A 20,718-nucleotide genomic window follows, 5' to 3' on the forward strand; every position below is an offset into this window, starting at 1 on the left:
TGCTGCCCTGTCTGCGTGCCAGGGCTCCGGTCAGCCCACCCGTCGCAGATGTGTTGCCAACTCTCACTTGGCAGGCACTTTGAAACCTTTCTTTACCTCTGCAGTGGTCAACACTGTCAACATCTCCATCAGACCACATGTATACGCAGAGCCTCTGAATCAGTGTGACTGGAGCGTCTGTCTATGCATGTGCCTTTTTTAATGATGTGTGCTGCAGGTTTGTGCAAACCGCGTGTGTGTGCGCAGCTGCTGCTGACATGTATTTGTGCTATTTTTTTTCCCCTCAGCTTAAAGGGTCAGTGCACCCAAACTGAAAGAAATGCACCCACGGGAGTTTGACCAGTAGATTGTTTTGATTTTATGTTAAAAACTTTGTGAGTTTGTATCACAAACACAGCATTAACAAATTTATGCTAAAACATTCAGCAGCAGCAGTAGCATCTCTTCCCAGAAATTGTGTTTCCATTACTCCCAATATGCCACAAACCTCACTGTCAACAGTTTTCATTGGGACTATTTCTTTGGGAGAACTTAAATCCAATAAAAACGGTCTACAGTAAAGTCTTTGGAGTAGTAACTGAGCTATTTACACACATCTTTTTTTATATTAATTCCAATGCAAACTCACGCTGTCCCTCCAATCATTGTTCACACCATCATTTTTTTTTTTTAATTTAGACCAAACATTTTAGGAAGATTTTTGGGGAAGTGGCTCAAGTTTGGTTGGAGTTATAAATGGAGAGCCGCAGTAATGCTTTGCTCTTCACTGCTAAAAAGGCATAAAGCAGAGATTAATCTAGACCAAATCAAAGAATATGTACTAAGTATACCTCAGTCTCAGCTTCACCACAGCTGTTAATGAATAGAGGTCACAGAGTGTTGTGTGTCTTAAAATATTAGCCGGTGACAGTATTGACCCACACAAACTGACTTTTTTTTTCTCTCTAATGTCACATACTGAGATTGCAGCTCCTTGCCTGAACCTATACATTAATTTTTTATGTTGTTGTTTAACCGAGTCGTGCTGCGGCATTGTGACTGTAGCAGTAACTTCTTTTCATCCCTGCCCTTTTGCACCTTGCTCTGAAAGCTTCTCAGAGTCTTCGCTCAAGGAAGCTTGAAGCTCAATCCCCCTCCTCCACACACACAAACACACACGCTGAAACTTTCCCTATATCTGCCCTCCCTTCTTCCATCCCTCTCTCTCTCTCTCTTTACTCCCTCCTCTCAGCTCAAAACTATAAGAGCCAGACAGGAGTGCACACACATACAATCCTCCTGCTCACACACACACACACCCTCACTGCACATGCTTTGAGTGGAACAGATTCACAGTGCTGCGCTGGAGTGAGACAACGGTGTGTGATTGAGAGAGAGAGTTTATTCTCACCCCGCGTCAGCTCAAGGAAAGCACCACTGTGGAGAAGTTTCATGAACGGATGACCTCAACAGAGGACCTTTTTTATCAGACCATGGAAGCCAAGAATTGGAGCTAAAAGAAAAGAAGAAGAGTTTTTTACTTGTTTGTTTGTTTGTTTTTTTAAACAAAACAAAACACCTTTTTGGCTGAAGTGGAAATTAGAGTTTTGTCTGTGGGATTACTGGGAACTTCATTCATGAGCTCTTGTCATGTTGGTATCCTGCATGATTGTTTCTTGTTGACAGGAGCCATCTCTGTGTTTTGGATTTCCCACGGATCACAGTTTATATTCTGAACACAGTGTGTGAATGAAGGGCGCGGGAGCAGGAAACATGTCAAGCGGACGATTCAGTCACCTGTTGAGGGGTGTCTGGTTTCTGTGGCAAGGTGAGTTCAAGCACTGACTTCGGCGTAGTTAATTGGTGTAGATTTTGATTCTTGAAAAATGTTTAAGAGAAATGTTATTTTACAATAGGCTTAAGCTCACAAAGACCACGAGCCATGTGAAATTTACATTTTACACTTCAGCAGGTAATCCAGAGCTACAGATACCCCCTTGTAATCAAAAGTTTCACTACGAAAAGAAGAGACAGAAAATGCTTACTCTTGTAAGACCTAGAGCTAGAACTTTAGATTGGAGAACACATGGTCAGACAAAAAAAAAAAAGAGAGATTAAAGCTGACATCTTCATAATTATAAGGAAGTCATTATGCTATTTGTCACAATTCAAATGAAAGCTCAACATGTGGATCACCACTTTGAAAAATTAAACACAAATTATGCTGATGTTAGACTCATGAATAGCCCGTCTGTGTTCCCCATCTCCCCCTGTGAGCGTCTTCAAAGCGTTTGTGGCCACTGGAGGAGTCTTCAAAAAGGGGCTCAAGCTGGTGCCTTTAAACAATGGCTCCCTAGGAGCAGAGAAGCGTGGCCCTGGAACTAATGTTGCCATTATGTTAATGGTTAGAATAACAGCAGACAGCCATTACTGACCCTACCTCAAGCTGCTGTGCCGAGCTGATGATCTGTCCGCTTGGCCTCGATCATGGAAGCAAAGCATTTTGGCCATCAGGGCTGGTTAGGGTGATGGGCCGGAGGCAGACAGGAGGAGGCATCTGTCTGGTGCCAGCCTTACTTTCCCCTCCCTTCAGAACCATCTCCTGCTCAATGCTTCAGTAGTAGACTGGTATCTTTGAGCTTTTTGCTTCTTCCCCACTCAAGTTTGTCAGTGGGAGACCGGCAAGGTTGAGTCGTCAGCTCCACACAGGACAGTTCAAACTGTGCAGAAAGCCGCTTAGAAAAGCTTTAAAGAGGAATTTGTTTGGATTATGTATTTAGAACTTTTGGCAGATGTTTTATTATTTCAGATTTGTGCTCCTTTCCTATACTAAGTAACAGCTCAGTTCTAAAAGTTAATCTTTTGAAAAACTTGTCATTTACCCACACTTTGTTGGGAGATTTTCTCCACCTTTGAACGGGTAAAGGAAAAGTGACCAAGTATAACTGGATTTAAAAAACTCCTTCAGCACACATCCAGCTTGAACTGGATGATAAAATGTCTGATCCAACCCCTAATCATTTTTGTTTAAGCTACATCTTGGCTGTAGCATGTTCCACCTCTCTCCAAGTACATGAAACAGCCACCAACCAGATCTCCAGAACTATCTCCAAGCCAGGCTTTTGAATGAAGATGAAAGAATTAAAATTTCAGTTCCAAAAACATCAACGGACCATCAACTTCCCTGTCCACTATCTAAATCTTAAGTACCTTGGCTGTCCACCCAAAAAAAAAAAAAGACCACAATGAATGAAGGTGATCGTATAATGAAGAATCCTCCTCGTTGTCAGACAGCTCAAAATCCAGCGTTGGGCTTCAATGTGCTGCTGGCTTTCAGAGACTTTTGAAAAACATCGTTGAAGAAATGGTGAAGTAAGTGGATGTGTTGGCTTGAGGAGACAGCTGTTTTACGCAGTACGACATCGTGTGTGTGTGTGTGTGTGTGAGTTGTTGCTTTGTGAATAGGAGCCAGAGTTTGCTAACCGCAGTGGAACTGGCAGCAGCATCCATTGGGCAAACCCCTGTTGATCCCTTGTCTAAATAAACGAGGCCGTTGGATTAAGCAGCTTACACTGTGATGAAAAGACAACAGTAGTTGTCCTTGTGCTGCCCTGGGGACAGAAGGATACTCCTGGCCTGGAAGGCTGCGATGAGATGCTGGGGTTAAAGCCAAAAGAAGAAACGGGGACCCAGGGTTAGAATAACACACTGGACCTCATGTTCTTAGGAAAACCTCTAAATCAGCCTGACCTTCGTCTGACTTTAGTGACAAGGGTGGAAGGAAAGGAAAGGGATATTTCTGCAAAACAGCCCTGGCTGAGAAAAATCTACTTTGCATGCTGTTGTGCAGACACAGAGCAGGGCAGCAGTACATTATCTATGCCGTAAAGACTATCATTATAAATTCAGTAATTACAGTTTTGCTAGTGCCTTAACAATGAGGGCATTGACTGTGTACCAAGTTTATCAAGCTTAATGTATGTCAATAAAACTGTCAGAATCTAAATCAATAAAGAAAGGACTAAGTTTAAAAAAGCATACCATACCATCAGCATGCGTTCAGAAGTACTGTCAACATAGATTATTTTTAGTTGCCAAATCAAGGTTTGTGTCAGCCTGCATGAGAGTCCTCTCTCACGCCTTTAAATTTTTTCTTAGACAGCCCAGAATCACACAGCATAAATGTGCTGAAGGGATAATGATAACTTAGGCTGCTTTATAATAAATGTGTTAGCTCGCCGAGGGAACGGGAGGTTTGGCTGAAGGGTTAGCTTCTACCAGATGAGAACTGCAGGTCCAGGTAACGCAGAAGATGTTTAATGTGTATTCTGTGTTTTTAGCAACAGGCACTGGGAACCAACACCTTCTATCTGTATTCAGCAGAACGGAGTATTGAATAAAGTCCTCAAAGCATTATATGCAGGGATATATGAGTATCAATAGTCATTCACTGGTGTAGAACCAGAAGACAATAAATCCTTTATGGTTTAAAACAAATAGTAAATAGTAAATAGTAAAAAAAAAAAAAAAATAGCACCTTTTTAAAAGAAAAAAGTAGAACAACTGTTGTGCGGCCTGTTGTATTGAAATATTTACACCCCATGTTTGCGTACTCTTACCTTTTCAGATAAGATAAATAAAATCATTGTTTCTGTTGAACAGTGAAAATCTGTTGAAATAGTAAATCTTTTAAGAGTAAAAAGTTATTATGCAGGTGGTTGCATCGTCTAGATTCATTCAATTATTTAGATTAGAAGAGGAGCCGTGAGGAAAAAAAAACCAAAAGCAGGAATATCAATCTTCGCTGCTCATTGTGCACTATATGTGGATATCCTGCAAAACATTGGGCAGCCAGCACACACCCCTTCATTATCAGGTGCTGCGAGCCAAAACGCTTAGGAATCATTGGCTATTAACACCTATCCAAAATCTGGATGGCAGCTGAGTGAGTCAGGAAGCCTGAAAAAGCAGCTGTGAACTGTGAATAATGTGCAGCAGTCACCTAAATATGTGGAATGATGAGCTTCTGTAGCATTTAATGTTGCTTCTGAGAGAACGCGCACACATGCACCTCACTAATCTTGTCATTCTGGAGCACAAAGATGCCTCACCCCTCCAAACTCCACCCCTTACTGTCATGAACTTCGTTCACTTCATAAACCATTGACAGACACACGGGAAAGAGAAGGAAAAAAAGCAAAGACAGAAGAAAGAAAGGAGAAATCTGAAATCCATCCAGGACAAATGAGGCGTAAATATCATGGCTTTTTCATCAGGGGGAGAGAAAAGTAATCAGGCGGAGAGGAAGGAGGGCCAGGAGGGCACGGGCACTTCAGGGACAGTTTAGGGAGTTTGATCCACAGCACAAAGAGATCCACAGAGCACAAAAAGAGGGTAAGGATGTAGTTTAAAAAAAAAAAAGAAGAAGTTGGAAGATTTATTTAAAATACTGGGGGGATTGGTCAAACACTGCCTTCATGTCAACACATTATTTGGATATTTTTCCCTCACCTAGGCTGCCTCCATTTTGGCAGCTTTAGTGATTCTCTGTTAAATATTTTCAGAAGTAGCTGTGAAGAAGACACAGACATCTCTCTCTGTGATGGACCAGCTGTGCGGTCAACTTCAACGTCACGCACTTGATTCCCCGCAAGCCCTGAATTAAAAGTGCCAGGATCTGGTTCTTGTTTTTACAGGATAGCTCCAAATAAAGACGTACATAAAGCCTTATTTTTAATGTGGCTCTGTGGACGAGACGAGAGAGAGGAGAGCGAACGCTGCCAGACCGTAATCACAAATGCAAACAAACAAACAGAGGGCAACCCGGAGGTCTCGTATAAATGGTATCCCTTCTGCAGTCTACTGTGCATCAATGTGTGCAGTGTGTTTTTTTGTGAAAGTGTACGCATGTGCTTGTGTGGGGGGGAACTGAAGGAATATATGAGCTCAAAGACAGGTAGATTACTTTGGCTGGTCATCAGTTAGATGAGGCGAACGCCAGTGTTAGTGGGGATGACAGACTGACCGTCCAGACCACACGCAGCTCACAGGCTGCGGCACTGACCTCTGGTGGAAGAATTGTAAATCTACACGATGAGATCTAGAGGAATGATTTTTGCTTGTGGATTCAGCAGTGTTTTGTAAGGCTTGATGACAATTAAAAGAGCCGGAGTGCATCAAGGGGTAGAGTAGGAAGGTGGCTTTAATCCTGTCATTCCAGGATTTGTCACATTCTTCTCGATAAGGGAACAGCTTTGAAGGCAATTGTTGGATTCATCTATTGGATAATAAAACAAAATGACCTGTTGTTGTTTTTTTGATACTCCACAATGTGAAGATTAATATAAGAAATTAGCATAGAGCAGCAAAAGTCCTCTACAGAAGAACTTTTCTCCAGGTCTTGGCTTTAAAATAATTATGAAAACAATAAGGATTCTGGACGCTATCCCAGCCATTATAGGGCAAGAGGCAGGGACTAGCACAGAGAGACAGACACCTACTGAAACCTATGGGCAATTTAGAATCATCAGTTAACCTAATCCCACTAACTATATGTTTTTGGACTGTGGGAGGAAACCAGACTACCCAGACAGAACCCAGAACACCCTGCAAAGAGAGGGGTCAGATGGTGGAGCTGAACTCAGGACCTTTTTCCTATGAGGCAACAGTGCTAACCACTGCTGCTGCCTTTCTGCCTTCCCATAAGATGAGCGGAAGAAAATGGATGAATGTAAATAAAAATGCAGAAGCAGTGAGTCGCTGAATGTAGAAACCTGTAAGCTTACTTTTCTGATAAGTGATTTCTCTTTAATGCTTATTATTATTTTTCTATCAGTCATAAGGCTGCATGAAACCCACATTGTATGTAGTCAGTAACATATTCTTTCTGGATATTGTTGAATACTGTAAATTCTGATGCCTTTGAGGAAACTAGACTTTGGCTTTAGGGCTGCTATTATAATGTTCCTGCAGCATTTCTGTAAAAATGTGACAAAGAAATTTTTTTGTCACGGTTAAAGAAAGAGAAAAGGCTGATTTGGGGGGTTAAGGTGAGGACCTGGAGTTATATTTCAAAGTAATTAACTGTTTAATGAGATTAGAAAAAGAAACACTAAAATAACAGTCTAATGTCATCCAAGAAGTATTAAATTATTAAATATTCTGATCAACATAGTAGTGTAAAATTGTTGAAGATTATAAAAAGCATACTATTATGAATACCTTAATGCTGGTAAATCTAGTTCTTCAGCATATGGTCACTGTACATTACTCTTAATGCTATTACACGTTCTGTAAAGATAATTTCAACCTTTTAAAAAGTATTTAATAAATTCAGCTACTTCCACAAGCATCAAATCCATCTTTAAGCTTAAATGTAACTTTCAAGTCTCAGTCTTACATAAAGTTTTACTGGTATATGTAATGAAATCTGTTTTAAAAGATGCACTGACCACTATGCTGTGACAGGCCATATGAGTGGGAAGTTTTAGGGCCCGCTGTGGAAAAATAAATCAGTAGGAACCATTGCAGGGTAAAACTAATGCAATGTGACTGCCTGTGTAGGAAGTGAATCAAGTAAAATAGTCCCCCATCTCCTCCAAATGGAGACTGGGATTGGATATTATCATATGTATTACACCATCACCTCACTTGTGGTTGGAATAGGGCTCTTTTGTAGAAGAATACTTAAAACCCCACGATGAGCAATTTTGTTTTACTAAGCTCTGCTTTTATGAGCACTCTTTTAGTAAATGCAACCATATGCCCAACTGGAAGGAGATCCAAGAGAGGGAAAGGGACTGAATGACAAGTGACCTCAAGAAACACTCTATAGAAATGCTTTGGCAAGAACAGAAAGTCCAATATACCAGTCCAAATGACTCCACATCACAGACTGGGACTCTTGTCTCTGTGTCCATTCATTGTGCTCTGTGCGAGTAACCACTTAGGCAACATGTTGCATGGACAGATAACACAAAACAGACCAATTGGATGACTTGTAAGGAGCCGTGGAAATTAATTAATCCTGATTAGTATTTCTGCTCCGGGTTCTCCCAAAGGAGCCCAGCTGGGACTGACTGACCGGGTTTCTTCACCAGCTGCAGTGACAGGGAGCATAAACAAACACATCACCACATAGGGGAAATTGCAAACATGTTTCATTGCCTGTGACAGCAAAAAGAAGAATTAATCTCATCAACATACCGACAGAGTGCTGAAAGGAGGAAAAATTCGCTTTGAGTTTGAGTCTGGCTTTGTGGTCAATGGATGTACAGGTCAGACTTTACGGTTGTGTGTTTGTTTATGTGTGCGAGCATCAGCTGGAAGGACGTTGGAAAACGACTGAGCAGCACACATGTCTTCGGTTGTGGTCAGTGTGTGTGGGAAGCATTCCAAGAGCAAAGGGAACAAAAAATATCCTCCATTTGACACTAACAAAGTTAATAAATGCAGATCCGTCAGCCTCCATCTTGGAGCCTTTTAAAGGAAAATCAACATCACACACTTTCCGTTCAAAAGTCCTTGAGCTTCATTTGCTGAGCCATGGGGAAACCGAGTGGTCTGTGGGTCCTTCTAGCCGAAACTTGCACAACTTACTCCAAACTCAACTGTAGCCTCGACAGGTGATCTTCTCCCTGAAAAATGCGGGGTAAGGTTACTAATAGTAGTAAAGGGAGAATGTGACAGTTATGGGAATAAAAGGAATAATAGAGCAAGTAAAAAGGAAAGGGAGGAAAAACTAGACGGAATACTTAAAAAGAAACTTAAAGCAAAAGTGCAATAATTTCTAATGTTTTCAGCAAAAGACTGTAGCACTTAAAAAGCACTTTCATGGATAGAGCCTGATCTGCATGTAGCAGTTTTACAGTTTTACTGTTTACATTCAGTGCTGCCATCTTGGATAGCTAAATCAGGGTATGTTGATCTGTTCCCACTAATATTGCCATTTCCAACTTGAGGGGGTGTCTCACAAGAAATTCCTGACTGGTAAATCAAAATTTCTGACTTATTCAGGAATGCGCCACTAGTTAGCAGTCAAATACACTCATTGGCCGCTTCATCAGGAACAGCAGCTCGTTAACACAAATATCTAAACAGTTAATCACATGGCAGCAACTCAAGACATTTTGGCATGCAGACATGGTCTGGACATCCTGTTGAAGTTAGAACTGAGCAACAGAATGGGGAAGAAAAGTGATTTTGAATAGTTGGAGCTATCTCTAACGTTCACCGAGAATGATCCAAAAAAGAGAAAATATCCAGGAGGTTCTCTGTGCGAAAATATCTTGTTGGAGTCAAAGGTCAAAGCAGAATGGCCAGACTCCTCCATGCAGACAGAAAGTCAAAAGTAACTCAAATAACTACAGGCTACAACCAAGTTTTGCAGAGAAGCATCTCTGAACATACAACATGTCCAACTCTGAAGCAGGTGGGCTACACCAGCCAGCTAAGAACAGAAAACTGGAGCTGCAGTCCACACAGGCTCACTCAAATTGAAGACTGGAAAAATGCTGCCTGGTGTGATGAGTTTTGACTTCCGCTGGGACATTTGGTTGGCAGGATCTGATCTTGGCATATAACATGAAACAATGGATCTTTCCTGCTTTATATTGGCATTATAAACTGGTGGTACTGGTGTCATGGCGCGGGGACTGTTTTCTCGTCACACCTTGGGCCTCTTGGCACCAATTGATTAAATGCTACAGCCTACCTGAGCATTGTTACAGACCATATCTGTCCCTTCATGACCAGAGCACACCAGTCTAATGGCTACTTCCAGCAGAAATCACACACACAATGTCACAAAGTTAAGGCCATCACAAACTGGTTTGCTGAACATCACAGTGCAGAGTCTCAAGCCAATAGAGCTCCTTTGGGATGTGGTGGAAGAGGCGATTGACATTATGGATGACCAGCTGACATGTCTGTGGCAACTGTGCGATGCTATCATGTCAATATGAACCAAAATCTCTGAGGAATGTGTCCAGAAAATGACAGCATTCGATAGAAGGCTGATACCACACTCTAAGCGAAAACACAGTCATTCTGTCCACATGTGACAATATTCCCCTACCAACACACTTTCACAAGTTCATTGTGTAACAGGTTACATGAAATGGTAAAAGCCTAATGAGGATATTTCAAGTCAACAAATGAAAATGAATGCAACAGAAGATGGAGGCATCTGCGAGAACACGTGCAGCTTTGCTTTTTGACATTTCTTTTGGGGGGATTTAAAGCTGAAGCCATAACTTTGACACACGCAAAAGTACGCACATTGCCCAGACAGACCCCAGAGGGCTTCCTCATGTTGCAACCATGAGGGTGCAATCAGAAAATCCTATCGCTTTGGTCTGGTTGGAAACCACACCAGAGCACTGAACCTTGTTGACAACACACGCATTGAGGTGAAATTGCAGTTAAGATTAATGGCAGACACACTGCAGATGTGCAAATGTCAGATCAATAAAATGCTATAGAGTGAATAAGGCGTTCATTTGGATTAGCTGTCAGTGTTTGGGAAAACTCAAGAACAAGAACATTAATCATCATGAGTGTTTTTCTTAAAATCATATCATCAGCAGATGTGTTTGGCTCAGTTGGCCTGCTGCTGTCGCTGACCCACCCGTTTGCATTATTGCAAGTTTTTGAGAAAAACAAAATATAACTATATATACAGTACAAAGACTACACACTCCCACACAAACACTTCCACTCACACCTCCTGTCTCAAAGCAAACTAAAAGCCTGTATGTTGCAGCTGAAGGCTGATTGAAGTGACAAGCCAAAATTATACCACTGATACAAAGGTCCTGTTTTACAGCCATGTATGGATAAATAGCACTGTCTCTCTCCTCATTACATAGAAAATTCAACAAAAGTACAATCCCAAAAGAGTTTGGACTGAACTGCAGTGAATCTAGCTTGTTTGAAATGTGAATATAACCAATAGGCTCTTAGCATTTCCATTTATTTTCTAATGACGGAGGCTGAGAGTCTTCCCATGCCATGGAACGAAGCATTTGTGTTGATCAGATGGGATAACTGACACACTGTTTTGATTTTTCTTTCCAGCTCTGTTGGTGGTAGGAACAGGGACAAAACTTTGGGAGGTGCCAACAGGTCCATTTGCATCCTCCTCCAACTTCAGTGAGAGCCTCCAGTGGGAGCCCCACTGTCAGTACCACAACATACAGGACAGAGTGAGAATCACAGCAGATATACCACCACAACTGGATGGTACTTGGGTATCAATAAGGTACAAATTCATATAGAGCAATGATAATGACCCTCCATCTTAAAAACAAAAGCCAAATCGAGACCTGTCCCAAATAATTCAATACTTCAGAGTCATCTCTGTCATACTTAAGAACTTGATAGCTATACATAAAAACAATTGCCTATATAATTTTTCTCCTTCTGCATTTAGATGCGAAGTTCGTCCTGGTCCAGAGTTTCTTACCCGCTCCTACACTTTCCACCCCAACCGTCACTTCCAGGCCCTGCAGCACTACTATACCGACAGCAGCTGCGAGGATCCTAGCTACTCCCTGATAGTCAGGGGAAAGATCCGTCTGCGCCAGGCCTCTTGGATCACCCGTGGGGCTACTGAAGCTGAGCATCATCTCAGCAAAGTGGCCATTGTGGTTCATAGCCTTGCAGCCAAACAGAGGTTGGCCTCCAGGCTCCCTTCAACATGCGTAGGTCTCAGCCTGGGTCGAGTGGTGCCAGGGAAGCTCTATGAGCTATACAACACCCGGGCAGGGAGGGGATGTCTGGAAGCACTGGGTTACTCCATGATGGAGATGGGTTTAGTACGAGTAGAAACGCAATACCACAGCCATGGAAGGAAGGTCCAGGAGCTGTTCTTGGGGGATATCCACACTGACTGGACACAAAGAACTCAGTACAAACCTACTGGGTACCAGCAACCACTGCAGAATGCCATGGTAAGACAGTACAGTGATTTTTTTTATCAATAAGCACTGAAAGCAGTTTGCTGTTAATTAAGATAGGTCAACACATTACAGGCTGACAAACTGTTTTTTTTTTTATATACATCTAGGCAGCTTGGGTTTAGACCACATTATACATTAATAAAAAATAGTTTCTTCTAGGCCAAAAAACATTTTTTAGTCTGGAAAATCTGCTCAATTTAGTCTTGAAGCAAAGCTCTCTAGGGGAAAAGATTTGTCAGTGAGAGTATTAGTCAATCAACAGAAAATTTATCAGTCATTTACTGAGAAAAAATGTAAAACAGATTGTTTTCATGCCTGCAAAGCATTGCGGCTCTCAGTGTTGAATGGGGTGTTCGAACCACAAAGGAAGCCACGATATTTGGCAGGTAGCTGAAATGAAAATGTTCCACCAACACAGAGGTTGGCTAATGCCTATAACAGCACCTACATTTTTCTTGTTGTTGTTGTTTAATTGTTTTTCAGAGCTTTTCAGCTTTATTCAGTAGCACGATGAATATTAGGAAAGCAGGGAGGGAGACACATTTACATTTTAAACCAGCACCCTTTCACCATTTGTCACTCAAACTTGCTCCATCCTTCATGAAGCATAACTTCAAGCCTAATTAAAGAGGATCAAATATCAAAGCCAATAATTATAAAACGAGAAACGGACAGCATCTATTAAAAAAAATGCTTGGGGTCAACATCTAACATTCTTTTTTTCTTGCAGCATCACATCCACCCCTGCCCTGTATGTGCTCTGGTGTACCGCTCCTCAGACCAGCGCCCCCCTGTGTTTCCCCGCAGCCCTGCGACCTATCTGTCTCTTGGAGGCCGATGGGTTAGCCAGCGCTGTGAAACCCGTCCCAATGTCCTCTTTCTTACCCGAGACTTCACCTTTAATCCCCAACAGCACGCCTGGGAGGGCATCTACCGGCACTATTCTGACCCTGCCTGCTCTCAACCCACTTTCACCCTGAGAGCCTCGGGCCACTATGCTCAGGGAAACCCCTCCCCCAAAATCTCAGGAGCCTCTGAGTTTGTCTTCAAGGTAACCCAGGTCAGAGCGACAGCCATGGGGGAGGCCACAGCCAAATTGCTAAACAGTACAAAGCCAGGGAAGTGTGGTCGTGCTACAGGATGGGAGGTCGGAGTAGAGCAGGACTTGACCCCCACAGACGGATGCACCGTGTTGGGTATCAAGCTGCCCCATAAAGAGTACGAGCTCTTCAAGATAGAGCTGGATCACAGGAAACACCCACTGCTGTTTATCGGCGAGAGGCCAACTGACGGGTCCAGTCCTGACCGACCGCTGAGGCGACCCACTTCCTTTCAGGCTCCCATGGTACTTTGCAGTGGGGGAAGCACACAGGCCGCCCGCTCAGGTTTTAACAGCAAGCAAGTACAGTTAGCAGCCAGTGGGACAGAGAGGCTTCCACAGCTGGTCCTGCTGGTGTTTGGATCTGTGCTTTGCGGCTGGCTCTGTGTTTACTAGACATTGTTCGCAAATCAAACCTGTTAAACAGCTGAAGCCAGTGATGGACATTTTTTCCTGGCAGCTGTTTTTCATTTTCCTTCCACATGATGACATGTTCATGACCACATGTGAAATAGGCAAGAAAGACATTTAGAAGATATATGCTGTCTGTAGGTTAACCTAAACGACTCACTTCATCTCCTTTTTCTAACAAATCTGTATAAAAGCCACCAATATATACAAATGCCATCGTTTCAGTATGTAAAACTTCATATATTCTTTTGAAACATGATACCTTTGTATGATAATCAAAATGATGCTCTCAAGTCACAAACTGATTTCAAATGTGGGTCTTCATTAATATGCAAGCCAGGGCTATTTCAGTTACTTTTCACCAAGATGCAGTACAACTAATGCACTTTGTAAATAATATTTTATCAGCATATTGGTAAGAACAGTTACCATCACTGGTCAAGTTTTAGTGTATTAGTCTTTTTTTTCTATCAACAGCCAGTCTAAACAAATTAATGAAATTAATATTTATTTTATCCATTTATACTGTGCTTTTTCATACAACTATTTTTTTGTCTAATATTTTAGTTAGTTTTGTCATTTAATATTTCCATGTCTATTAAAAGTTGCTTATCATAATATTTCTGTGAGATTCTTTTTCATCGTTCATATCATCAAGACAAAAGTTATGTGGGATGCTCTATAAATTCAGTTTATTTTAACTAAACTTGATTTATATTACATTTCTACATTACAGAAATAGTCATCTAAAGGCACTTGATATTGCAAGGTAAAGACCTCATAATATTAGAGAAAGAAATCCAAGAATCCCCAAAGAGCAAGGACAATGGAGCAGTGTGGAAAAAACTCGTGGAACGTGTCCAGAGAGAGTTGTTTTTGTATGTAAGATATCAGACAGCTTCCCAACACTGACAGTGACCACAGATAACTGAGATTTGTGCTCCTTCTTTGTTCGCCCACTGTGCTGCACCTAACTGGATAAAATTTTAACTTAAATATAAAAAAATATTACAAGAAATGTGTTTCTGACGACATTTGAGGCAGAAAAATAAGGCATGCATTCGCTGAATCTGTCTTCGTTTTAGATCAACAACAGCTATTTTTGGCTGGACAGTGTTTATTTGCATAGAGCAGCCTAGACATCAGTGTTTTAAGACTTTGTTTGACAGAAAGAGCAGACTAAAGGGAAATGGCATGCAGCAAATGGCTTGTGGGTAGACTCAAATCAGACCGCCTGAGAAAGGACATGAGCCTTCAGTACACGGGCCACATGATTTACTGGGTAGGCAGATATCAACCTGTGACTGTGGAGCAGGCGACTCAACTTGGCACTTACAGAAAGCACTGAATGACTTGTTACATAGAGAATGGACACCTACCAATGCAACCAGGCTCAGGGACCATCTGCCACACCTAAGTAGACTTGCTGCTGAACCTCTGAGATCAGGAATAAGTGTAGCTTTTACTTCAAGCACTGGAGAAAGTCTGTTCCAGATTTCATGCTTGTCCATCCGACATTTGTTGAGATAGGTATAGGTATGCAAGTCTAAAACACAAACCTTATGGTAGTGCTATGTAATGTTAAAATCAGTGTAAGTAGGTTTCTATCCTCAGGGGACCACAAATCTGCAGACTCGCAATCTGTCCAAAAGTTGTTAAAATATGTTAGCATGGACCAAAGTATACGATGGATGAACTGGCGCATGTAAAAAATAAAAGTTTACTTACAGCGTTCCCAAGCTGTTGTTTTATCTCAAGAAGCAAACAGAAAATTCAGGCAAGGATTAACTGAATTTGTTCTCTGGTGTTCATACTGTGGTCTGATTCAAAGCCCACAAAGTGGGTGAGCGTTTGATAGTCATATGGCTCACACATTACTCCGCAAACATTCCAGCGCAGGTCAAACTGCTGCAAACACAGAAGGATATCAGATTGGATGCACAGCCTTCAGCCAAGAAAACAGATTTTTCAGCCGCTTTGACATTAAATGAGCCAAGAGGAGCAACAGCAGGAGACAGCAGAGGAATATTTTTATATATAGCTCCAGATATTCAGTGTTGTGACTGAAGTCAGTGAAGCGCTGGAGATGTCCTCCATTTGTAAAACCCTGACAACTGTGTCTAATGACTTCAAGCACCTCAGCTCAACATAGTGCAGAATATCATCCAAACTCATCACCAGTGTCTGGACCTTTATCTACTGAACACTTGAATTCTTCAGGGTTTTTTTAATGCATAATAAACAACGAGAAACTTTTTTTCTTCTCTGGCTTCATCTCATATGCTCAAAGTTCAATAATCCAGATTCACTAACACCTGAATAAGAATATAATGCACTTTCAGACACTGTAAGTTAAATCTTAATTGACCTGTGCAGGTCTTATGAAGCAACATTCACTGCTTTTCTAGTTGTTAAACTCCCAATCAATAAAACAGTTTTTCTTTTGTGTTTGCATTCATTCTATTAACGTTAACTGCTGCTGCACGTTGCTGATGCTAAAATGATTAAACAAGTGTACAAAAAAAACTAAACTGTTGTAAACGTATAAGTCTTTTTTTTGCAATTTGTTCAACTGAAGACTCTGCACATGTACACAGGTCTATCAACACCTGCATGACAGTGATAGTGGCGAGGAAGAATTAGGCATATCTGGGACTTACGTTGTGCAAGATTCCTTGCTAATAAGGTTATTAGAAAATAAAGCAGCCTGTACCACCCCTAAATTGCCAGATCTGGTGAAAACAACATATCAATGGGATAAACTTGTTAGCAAAGGGTTACCCATCAACACACTGGCACAGAGGAACATTGTGCTTTTGGCCACCTAATCTAATGTTAACTATTCTTTGAGTTTTTGGAAGTAAGATTTTGTAACTGCTAGTTTATCTACTTTGTTCAACAGAAAGCCAAGCATTGTGACCGTCTTTTATTTGGTGCATTTGTAAAGCTTTTTTAGAGGGTCAATATCTTCACTGAACTTTCCCACATACAAGTAAGTATAAAACAGACCAACATACTAGGCAGTATCAAAGAGGAAGGCTAAGTCATGCACTCCATAAAGCACTAAAAACACAAAACAAAGATAAGCACAAACAAACACAAGAGTAAACCAACAAACGAAACTGAAAATAAAGCAAGGGCTGCGTAGAGATAAATAAAGGCTACTTTACAAGAGTCAGCCATTAGAGCCAGTGTAGAAGTCTTGCACAGCATCAGCATTGCTAACCCTTAAGCGCTTTAAATATAACATAACAGCCAATCAGCTATGCATGGATGCATCATGTGGTTTTTGTGATCCTCTACACCCTTTTACACAATATCTGTCAGTCTGTATTATAAGAAATGAGCACCAAACATGATAGAAAATATTACTCAGCTTCAGCTCGTTCTTCAGCACAGGCTTTCTGCTGTGATCCAGCTTTAAAACTAGGAAGTGTTGTTAAGTACATTAAAAGGGTATTTATGAAAAAAATAAATCATAAAAGAAATACATTTATAAATGAATAATGAAGCCAAAGTGGTCATCTCCTGGAATTTATAGAAAGAAAGAAAGAAAGAAAGAAAGAAAGAAAGAAAGAAAGAAGACGGTCTTTTTTTCCAGAGGCTGCATACTGTTCTTATTAACTCCTGCAAGGACGATGATGGCAGCTGCTAGTCCCATGAGGTCATCCTTCAGGCTTGAATGGAGAATATAGGTCTGTAACCTCCCAGAGCCACCACAAAAAAAGACCCAAAAACTGACTGAAAGAAAAAACTGGAAGTAAACGAGTGGCATTTATCTGCACAATAACATGCAGAATCTTTCATTAAAACAATTTTGAACCTAGACAAATCAAACTTTTAGGGAATCTAGGAGTAACCACACACATCAATGTCGGTTTTTGCTTGCTTTTGATGGCTGGCCTGGGGTCTGTTTGTGGTTGTTGTTAGTGCACCATGCAGTGAAGGCAGAAAGACATGCAAGGCCAGCCTGTTAGTAATCAGGCCCAGCAGATTATTAAATGCAATGATTGAGGAAAAGATAAGAAACAGAGCCAGCTCAGTTAGTTACAAGAAGACTAAGAACCCTCTTAGTCACTACCTAGAATTATCAGTGTTTATAAATTTTACCTCAGCAGATATTTTTAGATTTTTAGAATTAGTTTATAAAGAATGTTTTCTTCTAGAGTATTGCATAGGGAAAATGTCTGTATGCCTATTGCAGAGGAAACAAAGAGACTGGCTGTTTAGGTAGAGAAAAACACTGAAAACACTCAGAAAAACAGCCATCTTTTAATTAATTAAGTAATTTATATTCCTGGAGTATAGTGCAAAAGAATGATACCTGTTCTACCGGGTCAACTTGGTTAGCAAAGTGCATCTACAGTGCACAGTGATATTTAATAAGAGTCTGATTTGGAACCACAAAACAAAATGTAAATAAAAATAAACCGGGGCTACCAGCAACCATGCCTTTTGCATGGAACAGCTAAATTAAAAGGTTTGAGCACTTTGTAACATGGCGAGCTGTTTATATCTACAGGTGGATTAAAATATGAGGGTGATGCATTGGCAAAACAACTACACTGAGCCAAACAAGTAAATTCTTAGTAATATTTATCCTAAAGTTATGGTTTTGCCTGCACCTGTTCAGCACCTGTCAGTTTTATTAAACCAGACATGCTGGGAGCAGACATCCCCTCTCCATCATTAAGGCCTTGCTAATGTGCTACAATTGCAGATTTAAGTGGAATCAGAGTCAAGCGAGGTCAAGCTTCCTTCCTGAAACAACAGCCATCTGTAGGTGGAGGATGAAAGTCATTTAAAGGATGTTGCAGACAGGCATTGAGAGGTGGTTATGACATAAAATACTCTCCGAGATGTAAGGAGAGAGTCTGCTTTCCTTTTGGTTTTATCTAAGCACTGGGCAAGCAGGACTTGCCTTGCTTGCCCAGATACTGTAGACAGCTGCTGCATTCATATAATATGGACTACTACATGAAGTAAAGCTAAAGAGGCTTATTTTATCAGGCTATAAATATGTATCATTTCTTCTGTAAAGTCAGACATTAAGGTGTACGGGGGTTGGGCTTGGTATTTCAACGCAAGAGTCAGTGGGGACTGGTTTGTTTTTAGAACCAATCTCACATGGCCATTTTAGGACCTGGAGTTTTTGGCACTTCTATAGTAGCTTTATTTCTCGACTCCTTTAGGTTGCCTCTTTTCTATCGACGGTAAAGCTCACTACAGAATGAGGATACTTCATTTATTTAATTTGCAAAACTTGGGCAAGGCTATCTTTATTTTGTTTATGAAATCTAAATTTACTGTAACAGATCTAGCAAATAGTCACCTAAATAATGCACATATATTAAATGTCAAAATCCAAAAGGAAAAAACATGTGAAAAGTTAAATGTACACGTATTTACTTTCAGAACAGTTGAGTAAGTAGTTTAGCTTAGCTTAGCAAAAAGAATAAAAATAGGGAACAGCATTATACAGATTATTTGCTTGTAACTGAAAAGAAACTAAGTTAGGTAACCTGTTTCTTTTATTTGGCTCTCACAAGAAACTGAATACACATAGACTATTTATCAAAATGTCAAACTATTCCATTCATACCAAAAAAAAAATTGTATTGCTTAATTTTCTAAAAGTCAACCAAGTGAAAGAAACACAAGTATTAAGGGACACAGTGGTCACGCATAAGAAAACTGGCCAAAATTCCTTCACTTGAAATTTTCCAGACTAGAAAAGATGTCCAAAAATCTGTCAGTCACCAACAAAATGTAACAATGAGCCTCTTAATTAGGGCCCAGTGTAACAGTCAAGAAAAAGTAGCCAATTTACCACCTGTGCAGTTTAGCTGTGTTCCCATGGACTTCTGCAACATAGCACATGCAAACCATTTTTTTTAAGAAATAAATTTCTTTACTTTGCTGTTAGACTTTTTTCTGATGAGCTGACCTTTGAATACGATTTTCTATTCCTATAGACTGTAAAAAAAAAAAAAAAAAATTTTAAAAAAAGAAGAAACAAATCAAAACAAACCCTAAGGAGTTTCCTTTCAGCTAAACCAAGTTTCCAGACCACAAACAGTTTGGTGGTTTAGTCTGACAAATGTTCTGGTAAAAGAAAGACACAGTGCTGCTTTTGGACAGAGATTCATTAGAAATACAGGAGAGGTATGTTTTTTTTCTCCCATCTCCTGCTTTCCCATAAAAATGAACACACACACACATGCACACACACAGATATACACACGTAATTGAGATGACATCACTGCAGTAGTATGGACGACTTCCAACCTCGCTCACTCATTCAAATTTCAGGGTCTGTTAAGAAAATCCCATTATTTCTATAAGAATATGAGCTGCAGCTGTTTCATAAAAGATATCATCAGCCATAAGTTGGCTGGCTCAGTTGAAACAAATGGGTTTCTATTGAGAAACGTGTCCTCCTGCACAACAAGGCTTTGTGTCTCTGCCCACAGTGCTGTAGCATGGGGCAGCGACTGCACTTTTCCTGCTTGATCTCATGCCAAACAAAGAGCGGGCTCCTTTTTTGTCATGACCTCATGCTCATATACTTAACCAACCTCTGAACAGATCCAGCACCTCATTCCAGCACGTAATTTTCTTTTTTTTTACTTTCATAAAATGAATTCTTCATCTATCACTAAAACAGTGGTGGAAGAAATGCTCAGGCTTTTAACTTATACAAAGTCTCCTGTTCAAAATCCCACTTAAGTAACAGTGTATGTATAATATGTGTTATATTAGATATGTATAAGCAGAAAAATGTGCTATGAGTAAAAGTGTACACTAGTAGGTTGTGTGAGGAGTGTTGTAGTTTGAAAAATGTCCTGTACTTCAAGAGGAATACAGGAGTTTTCCCAGAAAAATGTACTTTAAGGCTCAAAAATATTTATTCTTCAGGAATACTGGCACCAGAGAGTGTTGTATATGCTATCTTGATGATCTCTTAATGAGTATGAAAAATGTATTGTTGGGCCTATTTAACTGCCCTTCATACTTTTAGGCAGTTTAATATATAACTAATTTTACCAGCTTAAAAGCCACCTTTAAGTAACCAATAACAGACCTACAGCTATCACATGCAAAAGTAGGTACAAAGTAGTTTAAACTTAAATATTAACCTCCTAGGACCTGGCGTCCACATATGTGGACATCACATTTCGGGTTATTTAGACCAAAATACTCAATTTTGCTCTACAAGGGCCTGATATCCACTTACGAGGACATTATACTGCTACTGCTCTATCAAAA

The 20,718-nt window shown here is 40.6% G+C and overlaps 1 protein-coding gene across 1 annotated transcript; it reads left to right on the forward strand.

The window, feature by feature from the left end:
• Positions 1–1,276: 1,276 nt before the first annotated feature.
• LOC102776242 (protein APCDD1-like) lies at positions 1,277–14,067 on the forward strand. The gene is made up of 4 exons (XM_087841357.1): positions 1,277–1,807; positions 11,056–11,239; positions 11,411–11,930; positions 12,670–14,067. Exons 1-4 carry the CDS (start codon positions 1,729–1,731, stop codon positions 13,432–13,434), a joined length of 1,548 nt encoding a protein of 515 aa, XP_087697483.1. The 5' UTR covers positions 1,277–1,728; the 3' UTR covers positions 13,435–14,067.
• Positions 14,068–20,718: the final 6,651 nt, after the last annotated feature.

Source organism: Neolamprologus brichardi, chromosome 5, assembly GCF_056152115.1.
Source record: "Neolamprologus brichardi isolate AB-2024 chromosome 5, ASM5615211v1, whole genome shotgun sequence".
In the NCBI taxonomy this organism is placed as follows: domain Eukaryota; kingdom Metazoa; phylum Chordata; class Actinopteri; order Cichliformes; family Cichlidae; genus Neolamprologus; species Neolamprologus brichardi.